General features: G+C 57.2%; 1 protein-coding gene across 1 annotated transcript in view; it reads left to right on the top strand.

Moving 5' to 3' along the window:
• The first annotated feature begins 9,595 nt into the window (after positions 1-9,595).
• The window catches only part of SLC22A2 (solute carrier family 22 (organic cation transporter), member 2), a 23,198-nt gene continuing 21,902 nt past the window's right edge, over positions 9,596-10,891 (top strand). Inside the window, exons 1-2 of the mRNA XM_014546940.1 lie at positions 9,596-9,640; positions 10,331-10,507. Coding sequence (XP_014402426.1) covers positions 9,596-9,640; positions 10,331-10,507 — 222 coding nt within the window. The remainder of the gene's footprint in view (positions 9,641-10,330; positions 10,508-10,891) is intronic.

Raw genomic sequence — 10,891 nt, 5'->3', positions numbered from 1 at the left:
GATGGTGCGGGCTGTCCGTCCCTGTCTCTGTGTCTGTGATGGTGCGGGCTGTCCGTCCCTGTCTCTGTGTCTGTGATGGTGCGGGCTGTCCGTCCCTGTCTCTGTGTCTGTGATGGTGCGGGCTGTCCGTCCCTGTCTCTGTGTCTGTGATGGTGCGGGCTGTCCGTCCCTGTCTCTGTGTCTGGGATGGTGCGGGCTGTCCGTCCCTGTCTCTGTGTCTGTGATGGTGCGGGCTGTCTGTCTCTGGCTCTGTTTCAAGCCCTCTGTGTCCACTTAGGGGCCTGGAACCCTCAAGCAGAAACCCCACCGACGTACTGAACATCTATGCGAAATCTCTCAGGATTCCCATGTGAGGACCTCCTCGTGGTACATGGAGTTGTGGTCATGTATGACTTTAGGCTTCGATTTTCAACTGGAAATGGGTTATGGTCCCTTTAGGAGACGTCAGTGTACAAGGTTCTCAGGGAGCGAACTTAACCAGATTCCAAGTGGAGACTTGATGGGAGCAAAGAAGAATTTCCCTGGAAGGGGACCCTATTCCCTGAGAGGCCAGAGGCCCCGATGTGCACCGGTGACCAGCAGGAAGCAAGGGCAGTTCTCTAACTAGTCAGCCCCTGGCAGGGGAGGCTTACCTGCCAACAAGACTCATAAGTCGCTCCTTTGTTCAGTTACTTACGGAAAATACTGACTGCGTGCAATGTAAAGTCATAGCCACACGCATACATATAGGGTAAAACAAACAAACAAAAACTAGTTCATTTGCAACTTCTGCGTCTGGTCAAGCTGGAGTGACAGACCAGGTTGGCTTCTGCCTGAAACCCTCATAAGCACCACGTGAGGCATGTCCGACAGCGGTTTTCAGGGCGCTGAACATCAGTCAGTGAAGGACGGCGATCCTGAGAAAGGGGAAATGGACACGGGGAGCCCCGTGGTCACCCCAGCTCGCTGCCAGGGGACTCTCCAGGCCAGGATCAGAGACCCGCAACCAAGGAGGTGCCCAGTGGACACCTTTGGCAAACAGAGCTGAGCGTGTGGAAGACCCAGCTTTTGCAGAATAAAGCACAGAGAGAGAGAGAGAGAGAGAGAGAGAGAGAGAATTCCTGAGACCTGTGGAGGGTCCCCTCGAGAATTCAGCGGAAGCCCTGGCCGGGGTGGCTCAGTGAGTTGAGCATCGTCCCACGCACCACAAGGACAGGGGGTCGCAGGCTCAATCCCTAGCAGGTGGCGTGCAGGAGGCCGCCGATCAGCATGTCTCTTTCACATGGATGCTTCTCTCTCTCCCTCTCCCTTCCTCTCTCTCCAAAATCAATTTTTTTAAAAATTCAGCAGAGAACTGAGAGGCCCATGCAGGTGAGGAAACCAAGGCTGGGAAAGACTGCCTAAGAGGATTAGAGGGAGAGTAGCGTCCCCACGGCGAGAAGGGGAAGCATCACACCGCAGGGTCACCAGGGGGGCTCCTCGGAGTCGCCTTTGTCCGGAGCACGGAATAACGAGCCTGAGGTTGCCTGTGCTCTGCTCCAACCAAATGTCTACAAGCAAAACCCCCAAAGGTCAAACTTCTCCCAAGTGAGTTCACTGCATCCCAGAACAAAGCTCGAGAGTATTTATAGACCCACAAAAATACTCAGCACCAAACAAAGTCAATGCGCGAAGCATGCAAAGAAACAGGGAAATATCTGCCATGGAGAAAACCCAGCCAATCCTAACCAACCCAGAACTAATCGGATGTTAGAGTCAGCAAACAGGACACAAAAGCAGTCCTAACCGTACAGCTGTGTTCCAGATGTTCAAGTGAAGGGGACCCCACTCAAGCATCGAAAGCTGAAAACTATAAGGTGCTAGTACTAGACAAAACACACACTGGGTGTGATGACAGCGGACTGGGCTTTGCAGAACAAAGACAGCGACTTTGAAAACATAGCAATAAAAACTACACAAAATAAAATTCCAAAGAACTTTATTAAAAATGACAAACTTAGCAGCAAACTGTGGGACAACTTTGAACAGCCTAATCTATAATAATAAAAGCGTAATATGCTAATTAGACCCGACGAAGCCCGGGCTGCGAGGGAAGTCCGGGTCCCAGGTGCCGGCAGCGGGGGGAAGGAAGGCCTACTCTTGCACGAATTTCGTGCATCGGGCCTCTAGTAGATGTATATTTGAGGACTTGAAGATGAGTAGAGAGGGGGACAACAGAAAAACTATTTTAGAGAAATAATGGATAAAAATTTTCTAAATTTGGCAAAACGTATAAACCCACAGACCCAAGATACTTATCAAACCCAGAGCACAAGAGACATAAAAAAAAAAAAATTACACCAAGTTACTTCATAGTAAAATTTCACAAGCTAATAAGTGAGTTTATCAATGTTGTAAGATACAGGATAAATGTGTGAAAAATGTCTATGTACCAGCAACAATCAACAATTAAAAATAAGCATAACTTAAACAGTGCCAAAAATAAGAAATACTTAGAAAAAAAAGTCGACAAAAGACATGAAAGGCTTCTATATTGAAAACCTATAAAATATTGATGAGAGACATTAAAGAAAACCTAAATTTTCACCCATCAAAAAGACTCAATATTGTTGAAATGTTAACTCTTGCTAAATGAATCTTCAGATGCAGCACACTCTCTATCAAAATCCCAGAAGGCTTTTCTGTAGAATCCCGCACGCAGATCCTAAAATTCCCGTGGAGACGCAGAGGGCCTAGAATTGGCCCCCGATTTGGAGAAAGAACGAACTTGAGAGTGAGCATGAACGGAGCTCAGGTGTCTCGGCCCGCACACGCGCTGCAAAATTCCTTTTAAAACGTGGGAAAGCTGAGCTAGTGTTTAAATGCTATTAATAGAAATACGTGAAACAAAACAAACCAGCTCATCTGCTACGTGTTCGCTCTCCGCTTGAACATCGGTCGCCGTGAAAGCGAAGGAGACACCTGAGGAGCTGCCAGAAAAACACCTGAAACCGAGCCGCTCTTCCTAGCCCTGTGGTCGGCAAACTGAGGCTTGTGAGCCACATGCGGCTCTTTGGCCCCTTGAGTATGGCTCTTCCTAAGCCTTAGGAGTACCCTAATTAAATTAATAACAATGTACCTACCTATATAGTTTAAGTTTTAAAAAGTTGGCTCTCAAAAGAAATTTCAATACTTGTACTGTTGTTATTTGGCTTTGCTGACTAATGAGTTTGCCGACCACTGGTCTAGCCTAACATAGAGCTGGGCCAGCCACAGCCGAGGTGGGTCCAGGCAGGGCAGGGACAGCGCTTGCAAGGATGCTTGGAGGAGCCCCGCATGACATCCCTGCACATCCCTCCCTCGCTCCGCACGACATCCCTGACCATCCCTCCCTTGTGCCTCGTCACCAGGTCAGAGGGCGGTGGAGCAGAGCTGAGGAGCTAAAGCGTTGATATTTGGCTTTGCTGACTAATGAGTTTGCCGACCACTGTAATCTAGCCTAACATAGAGCTGGGCCAGCCGCAGCCGAGGTGGGTCCAGGCAGGGCAGGGACAGCGCTTGCAAGGATGCTTGGAGGAGCCCCGCATGACATCCCTGCACACCCCTCCCTCGCGCCTTGTCACCATGTCAGAAGGCGGCAGAGCAGAGCTGAGGAGCTAAGGTGCTAGGCTGTCCGGGCCTGACCCCAGCCGCTGGGACAGGGAGCTGGAGGGGGAAGTGGAGGTCTTTGGCGGGAAGAGGAGCAAGGACTGACCCCTGAAAGGCAGGAGCTGCTGACCCTCCTGTGGCTGGAGGGGCTCTCCGTAAGGCCCGGGGAAATTGACGGGGGACATTCCTGGGCCCTGCACAAAGCCAGACCCGAATTCATCACCCGGCGCTGAGGACATCGGCAACGCGGACACGGCTCCCGGGGAAAGGGGGCGCCACCTGCCCCTCCCTCAACACGCATGGAATTCACCCTGAGGGACAGTCTTGCACGCACACAGGGAGGCGAGCGAGTGGCGAGCTGGAGCCCAAGGGGGAGCGACACTCACACTAAAGTCTGCAGGGCCTGGGGAACGCACCTGGGGTGCTCGGGGAGCGGCCCCAGGCCTGCCCCGCCCAACCAACCCACCAGAGAAGCGGGCAGCCCAGGCGAGCGGACTTTCTAAGCACTGTCCAAACTCACGGCCGAGTACCTTTACATTTAAATTAGTGAAAAGTGAATCGAATTGAAATTGCACTCACCACTTTCAGAGCCCATCGCCACGTCCGCTGCCATGTCGGGGGCAGTGCTGATCCCTGAGGAAGTCCCATGGGTCCGGCCCTCGACCCGTAGCTGCCGCTGCCAGCTCAGGGGGAGGGAGGGGCAGAGGAGACCGGCTGCTCCGCTCCACTGCATGCAGGTGACCTCGGCGACATCTGACCAGCTGGTCCCCAAGCCGAGACACATCGTCACGATGGCCAGGCAGGGAGAGGTCCAGAGGACCAGAGACGAGCAGTGGGGGCCCGTGTCCTCGCTCTACATCCACGGAATCCCACTCTCGGTCCTGCTGGTGACGCCCCAGGAAACACACCATTTGCCCATGTTTCCACCCTGAATCTCAGTCCACCACGAAGCTTTTCCACCCACTGTTTGGTTCCGCACTGCGCCTTGCCCGGGAGCTGTATGTGGAATGGACACGCTGCGTGGTGCGGGGCAGGAGCGGTAGGGGGGCTCCTCGGGGCATCTGGGACGTGGCCCTGAATGGGTCACCGGGCCGCCTGGGATTCGGTTCCTTCAACTGAAAACTAGAGCAGCCGGACCACCGTCGGGCGCCCGGGACGGTCTGAGCTACCAGGGGTCTGGAAGCCACGCCTGGGCGGACGGCGGGCTGACCCTCGGGAGGAAACGTGTGAGCTCCACTCACCTCCCAGCTGCGCGGAAACCACAGTTCAGAGAAGCCAGAGCAAACGAGGCCCCGCTGCGCTGTGGGCATCTGGGACGTGGCCCTGAATGGGTCACCGGGCCGCCTGGGATTCGGTTCCTTCAACTGAAAACTAGAGCAGCCGGACCACCGTCGGGCGCCCGGGACGGTCTGAGCTACCAGGGGTCTGGAAGCCACGCCTGGGCGGACGGCGGGCTGACCCTCGGGAGGAAACGTGTGAGCTCCACTCACCTCCCAGCTGCGCGGAAACCACAGTTCAGAGAAGCCAGAGCAAACGAGGCCCCAGGCTGCGCTGTCACCAACTCTTAACCACGGCCGGGGGGATGGGACGGGACCGTTAGGCCACTCCTGCGATACCGCCATGGCCACCGCAGACGCTGCTCTGCACGCGGCAGGGGACCAGGCGGCAGGCCTTGCTCTAGGAGCATCGAGCATTGAGCATCCCCAGGGCAGGGTCGGGACTGGGGGGAAGGAGATGGTGCTGGGACTGGGCAGCGCCCCCTGATCCTTCCATTGACGGGGGACATTCCTGGGCCCTGCACAAAGCCAGCCCCTAATTCATCACCCGGCGCTGAGGACATCGGCAATGCGGACACGGCTCCTCGCCCGAAGGCAGGGTGGGAGGGCAGCAGGCGGGGGCTGAGCCCGATGGCGTCAGCAGCATTCCCGGCCATCTCCCGGCTCCGGTCACTGGGACAAAGGGCAGGGGATGCACCTGCTGTGGCCGCGGGCTGCCTGCCAGGAGGACCGGCTGGGACAGACGCTGCGGGCGGGGCGCGTCGGACCTTCGTCACCGGCACACTGACACGGATTAGAGCGGAGATTGAATGTCGCCGGCGTCCGCTGGCTCCGGGGGTCTGTTCCAACCACGGGCCGCGGGACCGAATGACAGCAGCGCGGCCGTGACAGAATCCACGCCGGGCGCCCAGCGACCCTGCGCAGCCAGGAAGGGAGCCGGCCTGCGCAGTCCCCGAGGAGGGACGTTCTGGAGTCGGGTTTCTCTCCCCTTTGCTGTCTCCGTCACTTCTCCGTCAACATGGTGAGCGAGAGGCGAGGGACAGGAGCGCAGGTGTCAGCATGGGAACCATCTGGGGTTTTCTAGGGGCTGCACAGCTGAGCAGGAGGAAGGACCCAGGAAACCGGAGGTTCTCAGGAAGTGAACTTCAGCTTTGCATGCGTTACACCCGGTTATCACAGGGACAGAAGCTGTGTGGATTTGCTCGCTGCTTGGCAAGCACAGGGTCACCCCGTCGCCAGCGCCATGGAAAGCGATCAGTTGTGCAGAAGTCCTCCGGGACTGGCTCAGGCACCGTCACTCACTAGTAAAGGGAGAACGGACTTTCTCAAAGGAAAGTGCGAGCTGGGGAGGAACCTCGTGGTTACTCGGAATCGGCTCAGCGAGTGTTGCTGGAATTTCATAAAAATCTTGTTCCTAAGTTCATTGGAGACGGCTCAGTACACGCTGCCAAGCCTGGGCTCTCGACAGAAGCCACATGATCTGAGAGTCTGCTCCGAGGCCCTGGTGCAGACAGAGCCGCGTGGCATCGCCAGGAGGTCCTGGTAGAGCTTCCGTGCGAAGAGCCGGGAAGAGGCAGCAGCCGACAGGAGTGCTGACCAGGCTCTGCTCCAACCGCTGCAGCTTAAACACACCATTTGCCCATGTTTCCACCCTGAATCTCAGTCCACCACGAAGCTTTTCCACCCACTGTTTGGTTCCGCACTGCGCCTTGCCCGGGAGCTGTATGTGGAATGGACACGCTGCGTGGTGCGGGGCAGGAGCGGTAGGGGGGCTCCTCGGGGCATCTGGGACGTGGCCCTGAATGGGTCACCGGGCCGCCTGGGATTCGGTTCCTTCAACTGAAAACTAGAGCAGCCGGACCACCGTCGGGCGCCCGGGACGGTCTGAGCTACCAGGGGTCTGGAAGCCACGCCTGGGCGGACGGCGGGCTGACCCTCGGGAGGAAACGTGTGAGCTCCACTCACCTCCCAGCTGCGCGGAAACCACAGTTCAGAGAAGCCAGAGCAAACGAGGCCCCAGGCTGCGCTGTCACCAACTCTTAACCACGGCCGGGGGGATGGGACGGGACCGTTAGGCCACTCCTGCGATACCGCCATGGCCACCGCAGACGCTGCTCTGCACGCGGCAGGGGACCAGGCGGCAGGCCTTGCTCCAGGAGCATCGAGCATCGAGCATCCCCAGGGCAGGGTCGGGACTAGGGGGAAGGAGATGGTGCTGGGACTGGGCAGCGCCCCCTGATCCTTCCATTGACGGGGGACATTCCTGGGCCCTGCACAAAGCCAGACCCGAATTCATCACCCGGCGCTGAGGACATCGGCAACGCGGACACGGCTCCTCGCCCGCGGGCAGGGTGGGACATCGCTCCTGCTCTGGGCCTCAGGTCCTCATCTCTGAGATGGAGCTCTTACACAGGCCCTTCACATCCGGGCACAGGCAGCCACGTCTGCCACACATGTCACGGCCCGGGGGGCAGGGATGTGTCTGGCATCGAGCGGGTCCAGGCCAGGATGCTGCTGAGTTGAGAAACCTGGATTCCACTCGATTGGGCTCCGTTTCCAACAAGGTGGCATCCAGCCCAGGGACCCTGCAGGTCTGCAGGTAGCATTCCAGCATCTCTCTTCCATTCCAGATCCCTTATTTGTAAACGGTCCCAAATTATTTATCTTCCGTATGAATATAATTCTTACATATTACCCAAAGTATGTGGGCAGTAAGCACTTTTTAATGTTTAGAGCAACCACAACAGAATGAAGCTTCCCAGGTCTTTGGCGACAGTGTCTTCGTGACTATTTACTGTGCAACTGGCGTCGCCTCGAAGTCTCCCCGAAGGGGACACATGCCCCACAGGAGGCCTCCTTCACAGCATGGGGGGATGTTCACTGAATAAGTGACTCATCCAATAATCTCTTTGGTGCTGAGAGAACACGGAGCACGTGAGAGTCCTAGAGGGCGGGAACCGGGTGGGCCAGGCTGCCGCGGATGGCTGAGTCAGGACCACCCTGGGTCCCGGGGAGCGCAGGCAGGTTTTAGGGCCTTGGTCACTGTTTAACTCACCCATCCATCAGGTTCCGACTCATCCTCCACCAGCTGCTGACACTGAGGAAGCCTCGATGGCTCTGATCCTCAGTGTCCTCGTCTGTGAACTGGGAGCACTCGCACCCACCCTGCAGGATGCTCTGTGGGTCAGGGGAGGGGGACTCACGCCACCCTGCAGGATGCTCTGCAGGTCAGGGGGACTCACACCCACCCCACGGGATGCTCTGTGGGTCAGGGGGACTCACACCCACCCCGCAGGATGCTCTGCAGGTCAGGGGGATGCAGCTCCGCCAAGGCTGCCTGAGGCCAGCACCGCTCGCTCGGCAGGTGTGAGCGTCCTGCTTCCCCTCCTCCCAGCGTGCTGTCTGCCATGGGCTGGGACACTGCTCTCCTCCTCTGGGTTTGTCCGGTGGCGCTTGGGGTCAGAGAAGAGGCTGTGGTGGAGGCCACGGTGCTAAGACCAAAGCCATAGACGGCCGTGTTGACTCTCAGGAGAAACCACAGGCCACCTCAGTCTCGCCACGTCAGCACGGCCACGCGACTAAGTCTCCGCCGTGTGACAGGGAGAAGGCCCTGGGTCGAGGAGACTGGGTTTCCGCTCATTAGACGTGTTGACCGCAGAGCTGGCGGACGCCGGGTGGGGCAGCTGTGAGTTGAGGATCTGGTTGAGGGATCACACATTCGCCAGAGGCTGGGCTGGGTGACATCTGGTCCTGCTGATGGTCCCCAGCTGGGGACAGCGTCCCTGCTGCCCCGATGGCGGGGCCTCGCCGCAGAGGCGCCGACAGCGGCTTCCGCGCAGCGTCAGGTCTCACGGAGCGCCGGCATCCTTGGAAGATAGTGTGAGACAAGGACAATGTGCGGCTAACAAGAGACTGACCAGAACATTTAAAAGAGAAGAGAAATGAGATGCCACAGGGGTTATTGGAAAACTCTCCTATTCCCGGGACCCTCGACAGAGCAGGCTTCTGGGGGGCTTTCGAGGGCTGCGCTCCGGTGCGTCTGGCCGGTCACTTCCCCGGCACCCAGCCTGGGTCTGTTGTCAGGAAGAAACCCCTGCCCACGTCACTCCCTGGGGTCCCCAGCCAGGGTGCCTCCTCCCCCCGCCCCCCGTCCAGTCATCCTATGGTTACTTCATATACGGCGTCCAGGGTGCTGAGTCGGACCCAGTGGGAAGAATAAGGAAAAGTACATCTGCTCCAAGCGAAGTGGAGGTTAAGGTATGCGTTTCTTGCTTGACATTGCCTCATCCTTTCACTGGCTGGGATTACTTATCTGCCTTTATTTTATTAAAATTTTTTTTCATTTTCATTGGAAAGTTTTCCTGCATCTAGAGAGCTACTGAGCAAAGAACTGGAAAGCGTCTCCAAATTCAAGGCCACACCCATCTGTGCCGCACCCATCGGGCCATCATCCGGGCCTCTTCTCCCCCCACAACCTTCCGATGGCTACAGAAATGAGCCACCGCTCCCCGAAACCAGCACTTTCGGTCTGTGACACTTCGTCACCTCAGAAGCAAAGACCCCTGCCCACTGCTGCCTGCCTGCCCTCGGCCATGGCAAAGGCCACACGGGGCCTGACGGGTCCCCATGGGCACCCTGCTTCTTGCTTTTATTATTATTTCCCGCACCCATCGGGCCATCATCCGGGCCTCTTCTCCCCGCACAACCTTCCGATGGCAACAGAAATGAGCCACCACTCCCCGAAACCAGCACTTTCAGTCTGTGACGCTTCATCACCTCGGAAGCAGAGACCCCTGCCCACTGCTGCCTGCCTGCCCTCGGCCGTGGCAAAGGCCACACGGGGCCTGACGGGTCCCCACGGGCACCCTGCTTCTTGCTTTTATTATTATTTATTTTTTGGTTAATCCTTACCCAAGGATATTTTTCCATTGATTTTTTAGAGAGAGTGAAGGGGCAGGAGAGACACACAGAGAAACATCGGTGTGAGAGAGACACTCCGATTGGTTGCCTCTTGCATGCACCCCGACCAGGGCCCGGGAATCTACAACCAAGGTACGTGCCCTTGACCGGAATCAAACCTGGGACCCTTCAGTCCGCAGGCCAACACTCTATCCACTGAGCCAAACCAGTTAGGGCTGCTTCTTGCTCTTATAAGCTGGCGGGGCTCGGTGGTTGAGCATGGAACTATGAACCAGGAGGTCACAGTTCAATTCCCGGCCAGAGCACAGGCCCTGGTGCCAGGCTGGATTCCCAGTGGGGGGCGTGCAGGAGGCAGCCAATCCATGATTCTCTCTCATCACTGATGTTTCTATCTCTGTCTCCCTCTTCCTTCCTCTCTGAAATCAATAAAAAACATATTTTTTTTTAAAAAGTAGAACTAGAAAACCCAGACGAAAACCCAAATGAGCAGCCACAGCACGGAACCAGGGCACGTGCGTTGTTTGTAGCACGAGCCCGGGGCCTTCCCCCGCCAGTGCCTCAGCTACGAGGTGGACTGGAACCGGAGCGGTCTGGACTGCATGGACCCGCTGGCAGGCCTGGCAGCTAACAGGAGCCTCCTGCCGCTGGGCCCCTGCAGGCACGGCTGGGTGTACGACACGCCCGGCTCCTCCATCGTGACCGAGGTGAGTGAGGCAGGACTTAAACCGACAGCAAATAGTGCAATAAACTGATTGAAAATAGACCCAGAGCCACACACCAGGCGAGCAGCCTGCGCATCCCCAGCCCCGGGAGGAAGGGGGCCGAGCGGGTGCGATAGGAAAGTGTTCCTTCCCCGGACACTTAGGTTACTGGGGAAAGATTAACAGGCCAGCGGTGTGTGAGCGCTCAGATTTCTCGCCCAGGGACACAGAGCGAGGATTGTTTGTGGTGCTGGTAGGAGGCAGTGGCCAACTCGGTGAGAGCGGTGTTGCAATCGACACATCTGGCGGTTACTGGCTCAGGGCACGGCAGGGCAGCGGTCAGGGGAGCAGCGGGACCAGCGCCCGGCGGAGGAGGCACGGCTGGAG

This window comes from Myotis brandtii, unplaced genomic scaffold (genome assembly GCF_000412655.1).
Source record: "Myotis brandtii unplaced genomic scaffold, ASM41265v1 scaffold458, whole genome shotgun sequence".
Classification (NCBI taxonomy): Eukaryota; Metazoa; Chordata; class Mammalia; order Chiroptera; family Vespertilionidae; genus Myotis; species Myotis brandtii.
This window is presented reverse-complemented; position numbering and strand designations above follow the sequence as displayed.